General features: G+C 39.5%; 1 protein-coding gene across 2 annotated transcripts in view; it reads left to right on the top strand.

Moving 5' to 3' along the window:
• RETREG1 (reticulophagy regulator 1) overlaps positions 1 to 22056 on the top strand; it is a 126526-nt gene extending 104470 nt beyond the window's left edge. For both annotated transcript variants that reach the window (XM_057539160.1, XM_007188242.3), the window contains 6 exons: positions 11759 to 11885; positions 13984 to 14068; positions 16020 to 16157; positions 16970 to 17034; positions 17231 to 17357; positions 19823 to 22056. In XM_057539160.1, the coding sequence (XP_057395143.1) occupies positions 11759 to 11885; positions 13984 to 14068; positions 16020 to 16157; positions 16970 to 17034; positions 17231 to 17357; positions 19823 to 20316 (1036 nt within the window). In that variant the 3' untranslated portion in view covers positions 20317 to 22056. The remainder of the gene's footprint in view (positions 1 to 11758; positions 11886 to 13983; positions 14069 to 16019; positions 16158 to 16969; positions 17035 to 17230; positions 17358 to 19822) is intronic.
• The last annotated feature ends 491 nt before the right edge of the window (positions 22057 to 22547 follow it).

Below are 22547 nucleotides of genomic sequence, written 5' to 3'. Positions count from 1 at the left end.
ACTGCAGTAAATCCTGGATGGTACTTCATTGGAAATTGTGGGTCCCAAACAGAATGCAAAAGAAAGGCTTATATCTGAATTAGCAAACTTGCTTTACAGGAACAGTTTCTGTTTTCCTTGGGGAGTGTTTCCTGCTTCTCAGGTATTATCTGTCCTTGGGGATAAAGTAGAAACCTTTTCTTCCCTCAGGGGTAGTGATTAAAGCAAATCTCCCTGTTCACAAATGAAAGGGTGTTTAATCTCCTGCAGGTCTCAAGTAGGAGCTTGTTCGGAGCTGGTAATGGAATTTAAATTGTTCATGCCCTGGGCTTATGAAAGTCTACTTGTTGAAAAATTAACAAAATTGAAAACGCTGGAAAATAACTTCTACTGGCATCTGTTCATAGAAACTAGAATCATACAAGAAGTAATGTGATGGGCAGCTGAGTGCCAGGCTTCCAGATGATCTTGGTGGATTGGATAGCTGATCATCTCTGCACCCAGGGAAGTGGCAGGGCAGAGACTGAGGTGGAAGGAAGAAAGGGGCAGTTGCACAATGTGACTGATCTCTAATTCATTTGAGACTTGGTATAAAAAGAACAATAGAGCTCCAAATAAAATACCAAGTTGCCCAGAGGGAGGTGAGGCTCAGCTTCTCAGGGCAGGAAGAGCCCACACTCAGGTGGCGCCTCCTGGTCCCTGGCAGGGGGAGAAGTTGTCCACGTGGTTAATTGGTCTGAAAAAGTGACAATTTCACATTGAGTGTTCTGTAATTTCTTAATCTTGTGTTTGCTTATTTAATCCTTCAGTTGACATATCTTATTTGCTTTGTCATGGTTCTAATTCTGTGAGTGTTTGTGCAGGGAAAGAGGATCCCTGTTTTTATTTCGTTTCTCTGCCTACACACGATCACACGCAAACACGCCTGCACGCGGAGGAACACGCCATGGATCCAGAGGATGAAGAACAATTCTAACACATCGCACTCAGAAATGGTCAAATCTGTAACTGGAGACTGACTGACCTTTCTAAGAAAAATTATTCAGGAGTTAACATCAACAGATATTCACTACCAACAGAGGACATGAGACCATTAGTCACCAGCCGAGAATGACAGGGCGGCGAGGGCTCCCGGCCAAAGCATATTTATAGGTGCGATAGGTGAAGCAGCTGTTTGTCCCAGTTGCTAGGTGACAGCTTAGGTTATAACAAATCCCCTTTTACAAAAGTTTGTCAGTATGGAATGTTGACATTGTTAACTTTCTGTAAAATATGGTTTGGCTTCAATTTCCAATTCCTATGGATTAAAAATAAAATAAATTAGTGTAAAATAATGTATTTTCTCTGGAGGTACTTTGACGGTTCTTCTAAAGATCTTTGGAAATGGTTATTGCAATATTGAGTTCTTAAGGATATGGAAAATCTAAAAAGTGACCAGAAAGGGGTGTGTGTGTGTGTGTGTGAGCGTGCACATGTGTTTGAGAGGAAACAGCAATAGCTGAAAATACTCTCTAGTGGATTGAGGTCACCCGACAGAAACAAACAAGGGACTGATTTTCCCTATCCCGACAGAAGGATGGATATTCATGGGGTTTCACATTCTGGCCGACTTCACAAGCCCCAGCCCGGTCTCCACGGGTCGCACAGGTGCTCGTGGGTCATGTGAGAGTAACGTCTATAGAAGGTGCTCCTGGATCCAGGGATCTCCATGGAGAAGTCAGGCGTTAGGACCTAAGTTTTGCCAGAAGGAATTCCACACAAAATACTAATTTCTACCTCAGGAAACATTTGAAATAAATGAGCCCTATTTCCTGGTTACCTAATTTCAAAGGCAGTTTAATTCTGCATTTCCAAGGAAAAATAGTAAAACTATTCCATATAAGTGAAAGTCAGTTTCCAAATTTTTCAGACTTTTTGCCTATGATGTATTCCTACACATATAAAGGAATACACACTAATTATTGCGATAGGTAATGTATAGAAGCATTTGGATAAGTGCATTAAAAAAATCAATAAAAGTCACTAAACTATTTTTGATTTGTTTTTCTTGGTTTGATATTTGTTCATTGTTTATATCCATTCCTTTATTCAATATTTTATGTGCCTCGTAGAAGTCAAGTTCTGTAAGCTGCTGAAAACAGAGCCGTATCTGTGAATCCGTTCAGGGCATTTAAGTCTCATGAGGTGTCAACATTACAAAGGAAAGTAACTACAATTGAAAAATTGCTACAAAAGAAAATGACGTATTGGTGGAGGTGGGCAGGGCTTAGGAGGAGAGAGTCAGGGAGGAGGTGCACATAGTGCTTGTGACACAGTGCCGGGCCTGGGAGGGCCCAGAGATCAAGGGTATCATTGGCACAGGGTATGGAATCACTGGAGGGTCCTGGCTTGGAAAGAGCTGAAGCAGTGGAGAGAGAAAATAGGAATCTAAACTCCTTGGTCCCAGGCTTCACCTGGGAACCGAGATGCTTTATCGATATCTCTATTTCTGTAGCTCGGCATTCAGGGAGTCCATAATCCGTCCACGTTACTTCTCTAGTGTTCTTTCCCACTCATCTTTTTTTTTTTTTTATTAATTAATTAATTTATTTTTATTTTTTTTGGCTGTGTTGGGTCTTCGTTGCTGCACGCGGGCTTTCCTCTGGTTGCGGCGAGCGGGGGATACTCTTTGTTGTGGTGCGTGGGCTTCTCATGCGGTGGCTTCTCTTGTTGCGGAGCGTGGACTCTAGGCGCACGGGCTTCAGTAGTTGTGGCACGCGGGCGCAGTAGTTGTGGCTCGCGGACTCTAGAGCACAGGCTCAGTAGTTGTGGCGCACAGGCTTTGTTGCTCCGCGGCATGTGGGATCTTCCTGGACCAGGGCTCGAACCCGTGTCCCCTGCCTTGGCAGGCGGATTCTTAACCACTGCACCACCAGGGAAGCCCCCCACTCATCTTTGAAATGATGCCGAGTTCCAGAGAGTTCTTCCGGTGTCTCAACCTCCCATTATAAGCATTCTCGGTTCCATTTATGAAGGCCCTATTTTGTGTGTATTTGTTCTGTGACCTCAGCAGGATAGTTAACGTATCTGAGCCTCAATTCCCTCATCTGTAGGACAGAATAAATAATAGGACCTCGCTCATAGGCTGACTGTGAGGATTGAATATGACAGTAAGTTTACAACATATAGAACGGTGCCTGGCTCCTGGTGAGTGTTAGCTATTATTCTTATCTCACATTGCCTGGAACCCCCATTACTTGAATTTTTCATCAACTGCCTTGGTGTGAATTTTTCACTCTATTAGCATCCTTCCATTCTACTAAAACCATCACCTAAATAGACCTGTTTTTCTAAAAAACACTAATTCCAAAAGATACATGCACCCCAGTGTTCACAGCAGCATTATTTACAATGCCAAGATATGGGAGCAACCTAAGTGTCTGTCAGCAGATGAATGGATAAAGAAGATGTGGTATATACAATGGAATATTACTCAGCCATAAAAGAGAATTAAATTTTGCCATTGGAAGCAACATGGGTGGACTTGGAGGGTATTATGCTAAGTGAAATAAGTCAGACAGAGAAAGACAAATACTATGTGTTCTCATATGTGGAATATAAAAAATACAATAAACTAGTGACTATGACAAAAATGAAACAGATTCACAGATGTAGAGAACAAACTAGTGGTTACCAGTCGGGGGGGAGGGGCGATATGGGGGAGGGGAGTAAGAGGCACAAACTGTTTGGTATAACATAAGCTACAAGGATATATTGAACAACACAGGAACTATAGCCAATATTTTATAAGAACTATAAATGGAGTATAACCTTTAAAAATTGGGAATCACTATATTGTACCCCTGTAACATATAATATTGTACATCAACTATACTTCAATAAAAATTAAAAAATAAAGTGAAAAAAGTAACAAACGAAACCATTCAGGTACTAAAAACAAACAAACAAAAAAAGTAAATAAATTGTCATGCTGATCTCTGTGGAATCTTATTCCATAACTCTTTTGAATAGTTGTTTCTACCTTACAATTTAAAATATATTCTACAGTTCTGCATTGCCCACCCCCTCCCTGGAAAAATGTAGCACTTTATTTTGTATTGCAAATGCCAGAAACCAAACTGAAATCAGCTTAAGGTGAAAAAGGGAATGGGCTCCACAAAGGGGATGTCCACGTTTGAATTTGTTTTGGGCTCAGCAGAACCCAGGAGCTCAAACCCGACCATCAGGGTTCGTTTGTGCCCTCTACCTCCACCTCAAGCTCGTCCTTCTCTCTCTCTCCATCTGCTCCACGATTCCTGTCTCTTGTTGGTAATCATCTCCTCAAATCTAAAGCTCCAGAAATATGTGAAAGGATTTGAGCTTTGATATATTAAAAAATCCCTTTTTTTGCTTTGAAAAATTACTTTCAGTTATAAAAATACCTTCTGACTTTTAGGTTGACTAGTATAAGCTAAAAAGATTTATTATCCTGTAAAGTGTACAATAATGAAAAGAGAGTATCTTATATTCAACAGGCTCTCCTCATGTATCCAAGCCCCAGCTTAGTGTTTGAATGTTTTTTCCCCCCAACAGCCCCTAGATTCAATGAAATGTCATTTTGTAAACGTGAGTTTCATATATAACGTGAGCGAGAGAGAAATCACTTTGGGGTCGCTCACTGGTAGAGGCTGTGCCTTAGTCATCGCGAAATCCCTGAGGCGGGACTGGTGACAGACAGACAGCCGTGCTCAGTGCATGGTGATTGAAATGAACGGACGGGAAATGACACTGAGACACATTATTTGTCCTCTGCCAGGATTCATTTATTTCAGCATAATTTTTGGTTGTGCTCGAAGACGCTTGGGGTGAAAGAGATGTAGCAGGCTGCTGGCACGTGTTCTCTCCTCCAGAATTACCGTCTGATTTTAAAGAGCAACCGAGTGTCCCATTTCTTAGTCTCACAGAGCCCCCTAACGGAGAGAGCTGTGTGCTGCACCCTGAAAACCAAGTGCATCCAAGGTTCACGCATGGCGCCCGTAAACCGTGCAAAGGCTAACTTGTCTTTTAATATAACACTTAAAGACTGTTTTTGTTAAGTAGATTTGTAAAGAAAGAAGGTACACAATCGTGTAAAAGAAAGGTACTTTGCTGTACACCTGAAACTGACACAACATTGTAAATTAACTATACGTCAGTGAAAAAAAAAGGTTAATAAAAAATTCTTTACCCACTGAACTATACAGTGTCATCATTCATTATCATGATTAGTTTGCTATTTTCTTGCATAAATACTGTGCAAGGAAATCACTATGCATATATTAAAGGAGTACATCATTTTTGATAGCATCAAAACCCATCAGATTTCTAGGAACAAATGTCTTAAAGGATGCATAACCCTCTACGCTAAAAACTATACACAAAAGATACAAGAAAAACAAAATTATAGTTATGTGTTGTTCATACGTGTGTGTGTGTGTGTGTTTGTGTATTCAATAGCGCTTATAATAGGGCTTGAAATATGGTAGCGTATGTCTGCAGCTTTGTTTATCTTCTTCAAGATTTCCTTGGCTGTTCTTGGTACTTTAAATTCCCATTTAAATTTTAGGATTAGGCAGCCGATTGGCATTATAAGTTCTGATGAGATTTTGAATTTGTAGGTCCAATTGGGGAGAATTGATATATTTACAATATGCCAATATGTCTACTCCTTGAACATATACCTCCATTTACTAAGGTCTTCTTTAGTTTTTCTTAATAATGTTTTGTAGTTTTTAGGGTAGAGATTTATACATCTTTAGTAACATTTATTCCTAGGAATTTGGTGTTTTTTTGATGATATTGTAAATGACATACTTTTTAAAATTTCATTTTTGTAAGTTCCTATGTTATATATAAATAAATGAAAACTCAACTAAAAAAAAAAAGATAGGTATGAAAGAAAAATTTTAGAAATCATTCAGATCTCAGTTTGACCGTGTGGGTTATTTGGTTCATAACAAAACTCACCACTTTTTATTCCTATGTGTCACACAGTTAAATTACTTAAAATCAGTTGGATCCTTTTGGACGTTGCTTTTAAGACGTGTTAGGACCACAGCAGCATTCAGTCTAGGGCTCATTATTCTCTGCCGCTGAGGTAGGACCCTTGTGAGTACTCTACCCGACGTGTGAATTTTGAGGCTTTCCAGTCTAGTCGGTGGGAAGGATTTCCAGGCATCCTTCCCAGCCCTGTGAGCACAGGACGCTGTTCCCTCTCATCCTTTCCCATGCCTTGTTCCTCACACGTGCGTCCTCAGCTGGAGGGTCCAGGGGACCCCTCAGGTGGCCCGTGTTCTCTGTGCAGGCTCTACCTCCCACACTCTGTCCCTCCAACTCCAGCCCCTTTGGACTCTCACTTCTGCTGCTCAACTCAGGTAGTGGCCAGGACCCACCTGGGGGCACCCAGGTGCCTGCTCTGCGGCCTGATACTTTCTCACTGGGTATTTCTTATTGTAACTCTTAGGATAAGAAACACGTGCCTCAGAATCACCTGGGACACTAATTCAAAAGGCAGATTTCTGAGGTCACCCCAGGCCTGTTCCATCAGAGTTTCTGGAGTGAGGCCATGACAGCTGCTATTGAAACAGTGCCCTGGGGTTCACACACACTTCCCAAGTGGGAACTGCCTAACGAGATTACTTTGGCCACATCTAACGTCTATGCCTAATTGTATTCTAGTAGGGTTATGGAGGCAGAAGGAAGGGGTGTTGGCTTCGGATTCTCCTGGGAAGCAGAGCTCCCTTCTGTGCCAAAGGGAGGCTGCTTGTCTGAGGAGCTATCTCTCTAATTCTTATTCCCTTAGAACGTCTCGGACTGGTGGAACCATCTCGGTTCTTCAGTAAACAGCTGCTTATCTTGACCATGCAGAGTGTCTTTTGTCAAAAATCTGTCTGTCTAGTTTCTCTTAAGAAGGAGAATGTAACTAAACGGAATCTGCCAGGGCCTCAGTTTGGTAGCTTTTCTGGCAAGCTCTGCACAGCTGCAGATCCTTGGGCAGAGCCCACGTGAAAGATGCCATGGCCGTGGGAAGGCTGGGAGGTGTGGCTTCTCGATTCTTGGAGAGTCTGGGAAGTTGGAGCTGGTGGTCATGAGGGAGGGACTCTTAAGAGGTCCTTACCTCCTGGCTGGAGGGAGGGAGGAAGGAGAGAGAAAACTAGCTGGAAGGAAGGAAGCAAGCAAGGGTAGGGAGAAGGGAAGGAAAGAAAGAAGGACAGACAGACCCACAAAAGGACCTTACTTCCCTTTGAACCTGGAAAATGCATGTTCTCTCTGAAACTATGGAAGAAAAAAACTAAGCCCTGGAATATTCATGCTGAAGCCATTGGTAGCTAATTTTCTCCCTTGAATGAGCTTCCATCATAGAAGACTTACACTCTTTGGTGAAGAACTTGGTAAAGATTCACACTGTTTTTCAGCCTCCTTTTCTGTTTGTTGGGCCTTTCGTTGCACGTTGATCAGCGCCAAGGATGGTGGGAAGACAGCCACACACCATGTGAAAGATCTGTTTCCCTAGCATCGTCCAGTATTCACAGGAGATCCTTTCTCTGATTATGTGTTTTCCAGATAAGGCTCTCTAGGAAAACCTAGAGTTTTATTATGGAGCAACTCAGAGCCTGTGTGTGTGTGTGTGTGTGTGTGTGTGTGTGTGTGTGTGTGTGTGTGTGTTGTGTGTGTGTGTGTACACGTGCAGATGTCACTTGTATTAATCGTTGACCAACCATCAAGTATGCATCTTACTTCCCAATAAATATTTGGATTCTGCACAGGAGGTTCTCTTTTTTTCTGGGATGGGTAGGTCTTAAATGATGCCGTGTTTATCCTGGTCAATCACACCTCATTCCTCCTGACTCTAGGAAAGAGTGAGGAGGAGCATCACATGTTCCTTCTTGTTCTAAATTACAAGATGTGGCCTCTTCCAAGGTGTCACTGAATTTGTTCTTCCCTTGCAGAGGGCACATGTTTTAAAGGGAAGAGAACCGCGTTGGAAATCAGGAGCCTCCAGTCAGGCTCTGCCCTGAACTAGCTGAGAAAATGTGGGTTTCACTTTCCTTGTCTATAAAAGAAGGGAATTTGAAAAGTTGACATCAATTGGCCCATCTTTTTCTAAATTACATAACTGCATTATTCAAATATATTATGTAACTGTATTACCTAAACTGAACTGTGGTGACATAAATTAATGGTAGACTGTATATAATGGAAGACATTAGAAATGTATGTTCCACTGGTCCTCAGAATTAGTCACTGGACAATTTAAAACTATTATGAAACTCCCAGAGAGTGATGGCTAGGTGCATGTTTTATTTAGAGTGTACATGTAGAGTGACACCTCTTCTTTGCCCTTGAATTCGGATTTCCTTCTTAAATCATACATATTTCCATTAAATTTTATTCAGGACAATCTACACAATTATTTTATCTCAGACATTTACTACTCTTCCCAAAACCCATTTGGTTAGATAATATTTTCATGATTTACATGATGCATTTCTCATTTCTGTTTGTGATGGTAACAGTAATTCAGATATCATTAGAATTGTTCAAGGCGATTTTTAAAAATTTTGGCCATGCCATACGGCTTGTGGGATTTCAGTTCCCCAACCAGGGATTGAACCCGGGCCACGGCAGTGGAAGTGCTGAGTCCTAACCACTAGACCACCAGGGAACTCCCTAAGGCGATTTTGTTAAAAATAAATATAAGTAACAATGGAATTTATTGTCCCAAAGTACTGTCACAGGAGGTAACACCTGTATTTTGACTATAGGATGTGAAGTGGGATATACTCGTGTAAGAATGTTACTCATTAAATAAAAAGAATGATTATACATTTAAGTATCCAGGAATTTTAAATCAAGGCCATATGTGTGTACATGTATAGCTTTAAGAACAGAAATACATCGATTCTTGTGTACCCAGCACCTAAATGAAGATATAGAACATGACAAATACCCAAGAAGCTCCCACTTGCCATCTCAAGTCTCATTCCCTACACACCCCCATCTTAGGTATCCCCTCTCCTGAATCTTGTTTTTTTTTTTTGAATCTTGTTTTTTTTTTAATCATTTCCTTGCTTAAATAACTGTTAGCTTAATGTGATTCTGAGCTTTATATAAATGAAATCATGTTGTGTATATACCTCTGTGATGTTTTTCTCAATATTATGATCCTGAGGTTCAGGTATAAACATGGGGTTTGAGTTCCTTCATATCCATTCCATCTTTCTTTTTTTTATTTTAAGGGAACTTTATTATTTTTATTTATTTATTTTTGGCTGCGTTGGGTCTTCGTTGCTGCGCGCGGGCTTTCTCTAGTTGCGGCGAGCAGGGGCTACTCTTCGTTGCGGTGTGTGGGCTTCTCATTGCGGTGGCTTCTCTTGTTGCAGAGCACAGAGTCTAGGCGTGCGGGCTTCAGTAGTTGTGGCATGTGGGCTCAGTAGTTGTGGCTCGCGGGCTCTAGAGTGCAGGCTAAGTAGTTGTGGCGCACAGGCTTAGTTGCTCCGCCGCATGTGGGATCTTCCTGGACCAGGGCTCAAACCCATGTCGCCTGCATTGGCAGGTGAATTCTTAACCATTGCGCCACCAGGGAAGCCCATCTTTCATTTTTGAACACAACTCACTTTATTTGTTCATTATCCTAATGGAAGTATATTTTAAAGTTGCTTCAAAATACAAACTGTTCACCCATTCCATTGGAATTGTTAAAATAATAATAAACAGTTCCATTATAAGTTTTTCGTTGATTTTTGTTAGAATTACATTTGCCAGACAGGTTAACCAAATCCTTAAATACTACTCAGTATGCATAGAGAGCAGAAATTAAAATCTGTATTTATGTCATACACTGAGCAGTAGAGTAGCCTACCCTTGCCAATTTGTAACAAGCCTATGTTTTTCTAGAAAGGAAGCCACAGTTCAATTTCAGTTTTTATTCTCCTGTACAAAATCTTTTCCCATTAAGCTGACATACTGGCAAGATTTTGTTACAGATAGTGGCCACTATATGTAACATAAAAACTTAGTGTTTCTTTTAATAGGTCTGGAATCATTCGTAGGATACGCATAGTGCTAGATTTGGTCACCAGTGTAAACAGGCTTGCTCAGTGGTTCGAGCGTGGGAAGAGTTAATGAAGGCATAAACTGATAGCTAAACGTCCCCAAAAGTTCATTGCTTACAACAGTCGGGAAATCATTTGGCAAATGTCTACCTCGTGGAGTAGCATCAGCCTGGACACCGGGCAGCTCGGTGACTCTCTGGCAGAGCATTGGTTGAGGCTCATAGAACAAAGAGGAAGGACAAGAACTACTTTTTTTTTTTTTTTTTTTTTTTAATGCTATTGTACTCGTTTAAATATAACTTAAAATTTATATTATAAAGGGAAATTGTATTATTTAATTTACAATTTCCTTGATGTTGATTCGAAAGTTTATTAAAAAGAAACAGAATCTAAATGTACACAATTTCTGGGTAATTGAGCATCCAAGGGCCAAAGTAGTTTTAATTTGTCACAGGGCTACTGGAGTTGAATCCAGAGATCAGTCTCACCCTGACACCCTTGCAGTCATAGCTCAGATGACACTTCACTAACAATGTGTCCTCTACTAGAAACATTTGTTGAAAATTATCTGTGTAATAAATGAATTTGGGTGCCCTTAATAGAGCTTGTTTGAGCTGGTATATTTATGTGATGAGTTAGGATTGCAAGAGTGGGATTTGAACTTGATGGCATTGTAACTTCTGGAAATGCCCAGTATTTGCATGCCTTCTTCCTGGAGCGATTGTTACTAGTTTTTAGCTCACTACCATTCCTGTGGGAAAATGAAGGCGGGGACCCACAGCACGTGCCTGGCACACACACCACATTCAACACATTCTATGATGATGATCGGGAAAAGATACTCTAGACAAATACGGGGTGTTGTGAGATCCTGTTGAGTTTGACAGTTTTCTACTGAGTTGACCAACATAGTATACAGTTGGCCCTTGAACAACCCGGGTTTGAACTGCATGGGTCCACTTAGAGAGGATGTTTTTCAGTAGTAAATTCTACAGTGCAACAGGGTCTGTCGTTGGCTAAATTTGTGGATGCAGAGGAACCACAGATACGAAGGGCCAACAATAAATTATACATACATGGATTAACTGCAGCATTATATACAAGGATCCACTGTGGACTGAAAATGCTTTGTTCGTGTTGATGATGGGGATAATGATAAGATTAAAGCCAAGGTTTCTTTAAAGGTACTGTGGCTTTAACTACCTTTAAGGTTTAAAACATTTCTAACAATCCCACAAGGCCCTGTATGATCAGGTTTCTTCCTACCATGCCAGCTCCCTGCAATGCTATTCTCTGGTTCGCTCTACTGCAGCCATACTGGGACCAATGGTGCTTTAGCTCCTTCTCACAACAGGACCTCTTGCATATGCTGTACATTGTTCTGTCCGGAGCCCTTCCAAGCCTTTATGGTAAATAGTGCAAATCCAGATCATAGCATAAAAGTGACATCTTCAGAGAAGATGTCCCAAAGCCTCCACCCTAAACTTTTCCTTCATTGTGACCAGACAATCGTGGAGCTCGTTGCTTGCCTTGGCCTGTGAACTTCCTTAGACAGGTGTCTGACTTGTTCATCTCTGAATTCACATGGCTTTTCCAGAGAGTGTGGCCACTAGGAGGTGCTCAATGAATATCTGCTAAAGCAATAAAAGTTGAGTGAATCGTCCAAAGTTCAGTTAAAAGTTTTTGTTTTCTTTTTCTCTCTTTAGCTGGGAAGTTATCAATTCCAAACCAGATGAAAGACCCAGGCTCAGCCACTGTCTTGCAGAATCATGGATGAATTTCAGCCTATTTCTTCAAGAAATGTCTGTATTTAAACAGCAGAGCCCTGGCAAGGCAAGTTTTCCAGAAAAGGAGAATGATGTGTGTGCTTTAAAATGTGAAATAAACTTGGAAACAAATGAATTAACCTATTTTATTAGCCTGTAAGGATTCTCCAATTCTGAATATATACACTAGGAACACGTGCCAAAAAACTGACATTAGCAAGGTTCAGAAATGTTAGTGTTGTTAGCACTAGAAAATCCTTAACCTTATATTTTGAAATTGGATTGGATTTCTCTTTTATCCATATTTATGTAGCTTATTAACTAAAATGAATGATGATTTGTCCTCTCAGCCAGACCAAGGATAAAAACGTGTTATTAAGAATTTCAGTTTATATTATCTAGGCTGGTTCTCAAGTCAAAGGAACACATAGCCCTTTGAGGGTGTTTTGGGAGGTAACTGAGTCTCACTTTCAGTCTAAAAAGTGGAGATTCTGGTGTGATTTACTTAAGAAAGAAAATCTTTGGCAGAAACATCCACAGTGATTATATAAATGGAATGAGTATTTTTCCAACAAAGATGAAAAACCACGAGGAGAGAGTTGAGTGGTTTGAAAGGGGTTACAAGAAATGCCCACTATAGGGTTTTTATGTGTAGAGACAGCTTCCACTGTATCTTGACAGCACGGGTGAGCTACAGAACCATCAATAGACCCCTTCCCTTCCAGGGCTATAGAAACGAATGTCCACCTGTAGTTGGAAGGAAGAACCTAGGAATGTCTTCATTTAAAATCCCTCTCTTTGTACCGTGTTACAGGAAATCTAACTTCAATGAGTAACAGAACTATATTCGGACACATTTTGAGCATACTAAAGTTGCAGCGTTGTATATGGATCAATTATTTTAATCACTGAAGGTGATTTTTAGAATAGATATCAACATGGTAGCGGGGTGGGGTGACTTGTGTATTTGATGCTGATTTTACTGAGATGATTAAACACATTTTTAGAAGATTCTGAACTTAAACTTCTACACTGGATTGCATTAATATACCCCAAGTCAATTAACCTAAGATAACGATGCTACAAATTTAGTGGATAATATGAAATCCCTTTGCGAAACTGAATTCTGGATATAGTAATGCTTTTATTTGTTCTTTTAACTTTTATGGTCTTTCCTCTTCCATTTTGCTATTAGAATTCCATATTCTTCAAGGATCCCTGATGTTTGAGAAACAGCTCTTAATTTTGTTTTCCTTTTGACTAGTGAATTTGTTAACCCTGTGCCAAGAATGAAAAATCAAAGTTAATCTGAATTTTAGACCCCCTTGCTGTTTCTCTTAATCAGTTATTGATCAGAGTTTTGTATCCTTTCCTTGTGTGTCTTTTTGAAATTCCCTTAATGAATTTTCTTGGCTGATCAGTGAAACTTAGTACCATAATTTAAAGGTAAAGCAAAGAAGTAAGATAGTTTATTTTAAATAACAGAGTGTGAAAAAGAAGTGAAGACTTTATGGGAGAATTTTTCTGTTTTGATGTTTTACTTACTTAAAACAACCAAGATTCTTTTGGCTTCAACTGACAGAAAGAAAATAATCGAATTTCACTGGTGAAATTTAGTTTCATTCGCCGAACAGATATGGTTAGGAAGGAGGATAGTAATGGCCAGTCGATTTATCGCGGCTGCTTATCAGCTGTGCGAATTACTGTTATATTTATGTAAATACGTCTAATTTCTATAACATGTTTTGCTGTGTTTATGAATTTCTGTGGATTTATAGAAACAGTTTGAACCTACAGATTTCATTACTGGGCTGCATTGTTTTCAGCGAGTGACCCTGAGTAAAACAAGTTTCTGGGTCCATACTATTCTTCAGGTCTCTTGCATCTGATAATACAGCTGCAGGCATGATTAATGGGAGATGTTGTTCTCTGTGCCAGAGGTTAGCTTCTGGAACCTTCAAAATGATTATCGCTTAATGTTAAAGTGGGCTAAGGCTGGTTGAACACAGCAGTCATTAGTCAGATCTAAGTGCAAAGAACACTGTTTGAAAAACATTTGCCATAACATGATAGATGGCATATAGATCAATAATTTTGTGTATCCTGTGCTCTAAAGTATCTTGATGTTATGTACAACTGTCACATGTTACTTCTATTATTTTTAGTTTTGTCTCCTGGTCTGCAGTGTATGCACCTTTTTTACGATCTTGGGAAGTTACATTCCTGGGGTTATACTGAGCTATCTACTGTGTAAGTATGGTAGAGCATTTGTCTAATTGATGTGACACACATGGTATCATTTAATGGTCTACAAGACGTTCCACAGTTTAGAAGAGGAGGGATGTGTTCTTGATTATAAAGCAAGTTGATTATTCTTTAATTTCCTGCTGTACAAAGTTTCTCCTTTTTCTAGAGACATGTTGCTATTTCAAAATTATAAGAATAGCTGTCAAAAAGCAAGGTTATAAGTGATTCATTTTATTTTAACTTATGTCAGTAAAGCTGTAAACAAGCTCTACTCTCCACCCCTCACAAATACATGAATACTTTTGCCGTTGTGCATGATCTGCGGCTCAAAGTATAATTAAAACCACAGTGAGACACCATTATACCTCCACCAAAACGGCTGAAATAAAAAATACGGACTATATCAAGTGTTAGCCAGGATCTGGAGCAGCTAGAATTCTCACTCACTGTTGGTGAGTAGGTAGAATGGTACAACCACTTTGGATTACAGTTTGGTAGTTTTTTAAAAGCTACTATGTGACCGAGGCATTCCACAGCTAGGTGTTTTCCCAAGAGAAGTGAAAGCATACACCTATACAAAGACTTGTCCACAAATGTTCATAGTGGCTTTATTTGTGTTAGCCAAAAACAGAAGACAATTCATATGTCCATCAACAAATAGATGGCTAAACAAACTGTGGTACATCCATACAATGGATTACTACCCAGCACTAAAAAAGTGATGTATGCCAACAGTCTGGATAAATCTCAAAATAATTAGATTTGAGTGGTAGAAGCCAGGTAAAAAAAGAGTACATACTGTATGATTCCATTTATATATAATTCAAACTAATCTTTAGTGACAAAGCACATAAATGGTTGCCTGGGGATGAGGCGGGTAGGGCAGGGAAAGACCGGAGGAGGGATTAAGAGAAACATGAGGAAACTTTTGGGGGTGGTATGGGCACTATCTTTATCATGATGACAGTTTCTTAGTTGTATGCATATGTCAAAACATCAAATTGTACACTTTAAATATGTGCAATTTATTGTATGTCAATTGTAACTCAAAAGTCCTGTAAAAAAGTTTCGATTTCCTGCTTCTCCTGAAAAATATAAAGATCTGGCCCTGCCACCTTTAGATGGGGCAGTCGCTCTCCACCCAGCTAATCCTCATATTTCCCTAGTTTTCTTGCACCAGCCTTTAAAATTTACATATACCTCCTTGTCTTCTAGAGATACTTGAGTTTGCAACTCCTATTTAAAAGGTAAATGGGCACGTGTCCTGACAACAGCAGAGAAATAAACAGTAGGGAATACAATGCATTCCCTGTGTTGATCTTCATTTCTTTTTGTATTCCTAATGCCTCACACAAAAGGCCAATGGTCAGAGCTCACATCCATTCTCCAAGTAGAACTCATGTGGAATATCAGCCCTTGATCTGCCTTGTTTAGGAGGGAAAGGAGAAGAGAGCTAGGTAAAGAGAGTCTAATACGGGCAAGGCATTATTCAGATGGTCTGTATTTATCTCATTTATTCTTCCCAGTAACCCCAAGAGATGATGTTATTATTCCAATATTACTGACGAGAGACTAACAGATAGTTAATAACTTTTCTATGCAGAAATGATCATTTAACAAATAAGTAGAGTTGATATTTTAATCCAGGACTGTTGTCGGGAAAGCACGTAACCTTTGTATAAATTTTGAGAGTAAAAGAGGATTGAAGGGATGGAGTTATATAATTGCAAGTCTTTGAAAACCATGACTGTTGGGTTGTGTGTGTATAGGAGAAAATGGTTTCAATACAGGGGGAAGAATAAGAACTATGGACTTATTTCACAGAGGCACTTCCCTAAGGAAAAAACAACCAATTTGTCCGTAAGGGAACTGAAATAATTTTGTGGCATACTAAGATGTAGCCTTTGGAAAGTAAGGTCACTTTCCCTAAACTCTCTTCCTCCTTATCTTGCAGTACTATGTGCATTTCTGTGTCCACTGTTTAAGTGTAATGATATTGGACAAAAAATATACAACAAAATCAAGTCATTTCTGCTGAAACTAGATTTTGGAATCAGAGAATATATTAACCAGAAGAAACGTGAGAGAGCTGGTAGGTAATGTTTCAATTTTAGATTCCACGCATGAGATGAGACATCGGCTGGCTATTTATTATGAAATCACCTTTAATATATTTCAGGGTGTTTTAGCCTTTCACCACATACTATTACAGGAGGAAATCCCCCCAAAGTAACATAGCTTTTTCCTATTTTAGGCTTTTATGCTTTTCTCAAACATACAACAAATCGACTTTTTAATCCAAATTGTCAGGGGAGAGAGAAAAGGCTTTAACACTTCTGTATTTGCTACTTATTATTTATTTTCTCTAAATCGTTTTCTTTGGGAGTGGAAGGTTGCAAATAACAAATGACACAGGTAGTAGGGCTGTGTGTGGGAGCCCTGTAAGAGGGGGCCAGTAGAACAGGGGAAGGAAAAGAAAATAGGGGGAAGACTAATGTGCTCCTTTTTCACTTTTTCACTTGGCCTGTGACCTTATAGATTCTCAAACAAGAGGGAGCATCGGAATTGTCTCAAGAGCTTATTACAGCTTCGATTGCGGGGCCCATACCCCCGAGTTCCTGATTCAGCTGGTCTAGGGGAGGGCCCGGGGATTTGCCTTTCTAACAGTTTCCCAGTGATGTGATGCTTCTGGTCCAGGGGCCACACCATGAGGACCACTGATATGGACCATTTCCCTCGGAAACCACACAGTTGCAAATCCGTGGACCTTGTTATGTGCAAACATTTAATTACGTGGAGGCGTTGGAGAATATGAGGAAGGTGGGGTAAGGATATATAATGGGTAAAATACACGCTGTCTAAGCTGGCCAGGAAACTGAAAGCTTCCAAATTTTTTCCCAACAGAAGCAGATAAAGAAAAAGGTCACAAAGATGACAGTGAATTAGACTTCTCAGCTCTCTGTCCTAAGGTATTTTTTGTTCAGTTTTCAATTTGTTCCTGTGTGGTTTGACTGTAAATTTATCTAAATGTACCAAAACTGGAATGATATTCTTAATAGACTCCTCCTGTTTCTCTAAGATGATTGAACAATATGGAAAGGAAAATGTTTCAAAAGATTCCCCACAGAAGTTTGAAATGTGTCACTGGTATTTATATTAACACAGATTAGCCTGACCGTTGCCGCCAAAGAGTTGTCTGTGTCTGACACAGACGTGTCCGAGGTCTCCTGGACTGACAATGGGACCTTCAACCTTTCAGAAGGCTACACTCCACAGACGGACACTTCTGACGGTATGCTCACACTTCTAGATGCTCTGATTTTTATAATTATGAGTGCGTGCCAAGGTATTTAATCTGTCAACTGCTGACTGGGTAAACAACGTGTGGTACATCTACACAATGGGATCTCACTTGGCTATAAAAATGAAGTACTCACGTTTGCTACAACATGGATGAACCTTAAACACGTTAGGCTAAAGTGGAGGAAGCCAGACACACAAGTCCACACGTTGTGTAACTCCATTTCTATGAAATGTCCGGAATAGGCAAATCCATGCAGAAGGAAAATAGATTAGTGGCTGCCAGCGGCTGGGGGAAGAGGGAATGATGGGTGACTGGTAATTAATATGTTTCTTTTTGGATGGTGAGAATATTCTAGAATTAGATAGTGGTGATGTTGTACAGCTTTGTGAATATATTAAAAAACACTTAATCGTACACTTTAAACGGGTAAGTTTTATAGTATATGAATTCTATCTCAAAAGCTATTTTTTTGAAGAGTATGAGAAAAACATCTAAACTAATCAATGTCCAAATCTGCCTTTATTTTGAAAACAAATAATTGACAATGAAAAAACTTAACTTCTGGAATATCTGGTGACATTGTTTATAGCAGTAATGGGACAGGGGAGGAGAGAAGCTAATCCCATATATCCAGGGCTAGTCCTCATTAAGAGGGACTGAAGCATGGGAGGCAAGTTTCCCAAATCCAAAGCTGATTCCACGGTTTCTCATATACTTTTTTTTTTTTTAAACTAACTTGTTTTTCTTCCAAGTCAGTTAAAAAAAAAAAAAAAAAAAGCTTTCTTATCTTTTATAATTAGGTTAAGTACAATTTAAAATGAAATTTGAGACAAGTCTTGTGCAATAACTTTTGCTAGTCTCATTGGATTATTTCAAGTCATTTTAACAATATACTGAAAATATAAGCAGGTTATAATGGAGGATTATGAATAAATTATTTTATATGTGTCTTTATAAGCAAGAACACACTTTCTTTTTCTAGAGGAAGGAAGAAGGCTGTGTGTAGTGTTGAAAAAATACAGGTTTGGAGATTGGGAGACCCAAGTGTAGCCTTGCTTTTGTCATTAACTTTACTGTATGACCTTGAACAGGTGACATAATTTCTGTGGATCTCAATTTTCTCATCTTTAAAGTGCATTAGAACAAGAGGGTCACTGAAGTCCTCTCAAGCTCTACGAGCTGTAAATACCTACAAGACCAGGAAGACAAACCCTTTGTTCTTAAGCATCCTATCTCAGATTTACACAACAAAGGGAGCCACAATAATCGAACCCATATAGAAGGCTTCATTAATTAAATTGAAGATTCCAAAGAGTTACCGAAAGATTTTCTGTGAAAAGTGAAAAACAATGAAATCACTGCCTACTAACCTGACATTGCTTTCAAATGTCCCAAATCTTAAAGCGTTCCTGTATATATTCAGGACCTATGTTTCGCTAAAATGGTATGGTTAATTTCAGCTACGTTCATGGAAAGCTAAATGTTTCCATAAGCTCTTAGGTTGAATATGGAATAGAAGGAACAATAGCTTCTTTTAACTCGTTGCTTTAAACAAACACAGTTACAGATACTCAAATAGATCTCCATGAATGAAAATGCAAAGGCTGGATAATAGTCACCATCTGCTGGACCAAAATCTATGAAAACGCCCAACTGAAATATTTTTTATTTTGGATTATACATATCCACATTGGCTTAAGCTAATCCCCTCCCCAGGAGCAGGATGAAATTTTGGTTAACGTTTAAACTCTAGTCAGAGCCCCAAGCTGACATTAAAACAGGTTGAATAGTAAGTCATTACACACTTTTTGTGTTTAAGAGGAAAGCTAAGGCCATCGGGGGACATGTAGTATTTGTGTGTACTTGTGGAGAGAGTGTCCCAGACTTGGGGGCGTCTGATGGGAGGATAGATGAATGCCAGAGTGATTCAGAGGATTCCAATTAAAAGCAGGGATCTTTTAGACAATTTTCTGATTTCAAATTTATTATGGTTTATTACAGGGTCTTATAAGCCTTTGACTTTCTATTTTTTGTATGTCTGAGATAGTAAAGGTTTATCAATTACTACTTTATAACTTAAAAGTTGAATCATAAAATAAAATTTATGGGCTTCCGTGGTGGCACAGTGGTTGAGAATCTGCCTGCCAATGCAGGGGACACGGGTTCGAGCCCTGGTCTGGGAAGATCCCACATGCCGCGGAGCAACTAGGCCCGTGAGCCACAACTACTGAGCCTGCGCGTCTGGAGCCTGTGCTCCGCAACAAGAGAGGCCGCAATAGTGAGAGGCCCGCGCACCGTGATGAAGAGTGGCCCCCGCTTGCTGCAACTAGAGAAAGCCCTCGCGCAGAAACGAAGACCCAACACAACCAAAAATAAATAAATAAATAAATAAAATAATTAAAAAAAAATTTATTATGGTGCTTAAGCATGAACTTCTGTTCTACATTTCACAGATCTTGACCGACCTAGTGAGGAAGTTTTCTCTCGAGACCTTTCAGATTTTCCATCTCTAGAAAATGGCACAGGAACAAATGATGAAGATGAATTAAGCCTTGGCTTGCCCACTGAGCTCAAGAGAAGAAAGGAGCAGTTGGACCGCGGTCCCCGACCCAGCTCAGAGAGGCAGTCAGTGGCTGGTCTCACCCTTCCTCTGAGCGGTGACCAAACCTTCCACCTGATGAGCAACCTGGCTGGGGACGTCATCACCGCAGCGGTGACTGCCGCCGTCAAAGACCAGTTAGCAGGCATGCAGCAAGCACTGTCCCAGGCTGCTCCCAGCGCAGGGGAGGACACAGACGCGGAGGAAGGGGATGACTTTGAGCTGCTGGACCAGTCAGAGCTCGACCAAATTGAGAGTGAATTGGGGCTTTCACAAGACCAGGAAGCAGAAGCACAGCAAAAGAAGAAGTCTTCAGGCTTTCTTTCAAATCTACTCGGAGGCCATTAGTCTGGGAATCAGCTTGTATGACAGAGCACAGATAAACTACCAAAAAAATTCAAACAAGCAAAAAAAGAAAAAAAATGAAAAAAAAACTTTTCGAACTGTGAGCTTTACTGATTACTTTAGAATTTTTTTGGTCTTTTTTTTTTTCCCTTCTGCAGTGAGTTAATCGGATATATATCAGCTGACACTGATAGATTGATATTTCTCATAGTTATTTTTATGTAATGCGCATGGAAATGAACTTTATATATATGTATATATATTTACTGTGTTGTCAGAGTTGAATATTAGAGGTTGTTTTTAAAGCAAAATGAAAACACGCAATTATTGAGATCCTCCCGTTAGTATTCCTTATTTTTTCTTCACAGTTAGTTTTTCAAGCATGCAAAAACAGTTTATTGTAACTCGCTGAAATATTAACAGTTAATTGTGAAACATGCTATATTGGCTCCTTTGTTCCTAATACTTGGAAAGAGTCAAAAAATTTTGGTAGATTTTGACGTAAAAAGACAAAAATGATCAAGGTCACTTTGGTTGAAAGACTTGGGAGATACTGTTAAAATTCATTTCCTAGGAAAAAATTTGAAAATATATTTAACTACGTTGGATGGGCTAGTACATTTCCATGTTATTTTTGCAGTTATAGACTTTAGGCTTCCTTGTAAATGACGTGCTCCATTGAGTGCCAGCTCTAGTCTTGCAACAGGTGGTATTAACCCATCGAAAGCAAGTAATTAGATATCATGTAGATGGTGGTTTCAATGTAAGCAGAGATCGGGCTGTGCTTTGTTGTTCAATTGTCATATATTTGTGATAGGGATGTTGTGAGTGCAGATCTATTCTGCCTGCTCAGAACTAGGTTAAACCTCATCTTTCATATTATGGAAAAAGTCTCTTAAAATTGTGAAACTAGTTCCTGGTATGTTCTATGAGTGATGTGGTCATCAGCCGTAGAGAAACGAGAACTGTTTTTGTAGTCTGACTCTCCTACAGGAGAGAAACTTGCTTGGTTTTCAAGTGTATTTATTTGCCATAGAAGTCTAAATGTGTAATCTGTTTCTTCTTAGGAAGCTAGAATATATTTTTCCTTTATTTTAAACTTTTTAGATCACTTTTAAATAACCAAATTCGACTTAGGTGTTTAACAAAGGACTAAAGAGCAGAAATCAAGCTAATTTTGTTTTTGTGATAGAAACTTTTAATAGTGTTGAGGGACCATGTCAGCAACTACCAACCATCTCTTCAATCTTCAGGTACAGCTGGCATTTTGACAGATGCACACAGACATCTGAGCCCCTCAGAAAGGAAGGATAATCCAAGAATATAGGACATCTGTGGTCCCCTCCCTTTACTTTATCCCTTCCCTTATATGTCTAAAGAGTAATGATAGGTCATCTGACATTTTAATGTAGCATCTCTTATTTATTTTTTCTTTCTGAGGTATTAAGATATCTAGACTGAATTTTGCCAAATATTAAAGGGAGAGAAGTTACTGCAGACTCTGAACACTTGCTTTTCATGATTGACGATGCTTCTGTGTCATTGGTGCGTCTTGACTGTGTTCGATGTCCTTTACTGACACAAAGTGAGCCTGTGCCTTCCTTATCTTGCCCGTTTCGTTTACAAATGAAAACCTGGTGTTAGATCTATGAACTGTGTGGGTTTGCAAGGAATATACCTGAATTCTATTTCAGTAAGAGTTTCTGGACATGAAGAAAAATACAGTCATGTATTTATAAAATAGTTTGTTACCGGGTTTATTTTTTTTTTTAAGTGTATGTTTCTTCACTTAAAAAATATTCTTGGCCATGAAGTCAGAAAGTTTAAAGGTCTTTTCAGCTTCTTCACTGAGGGGAAAACAAGAAGTTAAATAACTTAAGTAATTAAAGAATGTGTTACAAGTCACTGGACAAGCTTACAAGGAGATAAACTCACGATCTGATGGCATGAACAGTAAAGCTAGAATCAGATGTTATACACTATAAATTAAAAGGGGTTTGGGGAGGTTGTTAGGGTAGAAAAATGTGTTACAGCACTATGGTGGAGACATACCAGCTCTCTGTGGACAGTAGGATTATAACCACACATGCACTTCAGTAGTATTTGTTCCAGAATATATGTGGCTATAAATTTACACAATGTAATAATGGTACTCTTAATACTATCAAACATAGGGATGTCAAGGGGTTTCGTTTTCTGTGTGTGTGTGTGTGTGTTTGGCGGGGGGTAGGGTG

Source organism: Balaenoptera acutorostrata, chromosome 2 (assembly GCF_949987535.1).
Source record: "Balaenoptera acutorostrata chromosome 2, mBalAcu1.1, whole genome shotgun sequence".
NCBI classification, from domain to species: Eukaryota; Metazoa; Chordata; class Mammalia; order Artiodactyla; family Balaenopteridae; genus Balaenoptera; species Balaenoptera acutorostrata.
The sequence above is the reverse complement of the archived record's forward strand: the minus strand, read 5'-3'. Positions and strand labels throughout refer to the sequence as shown.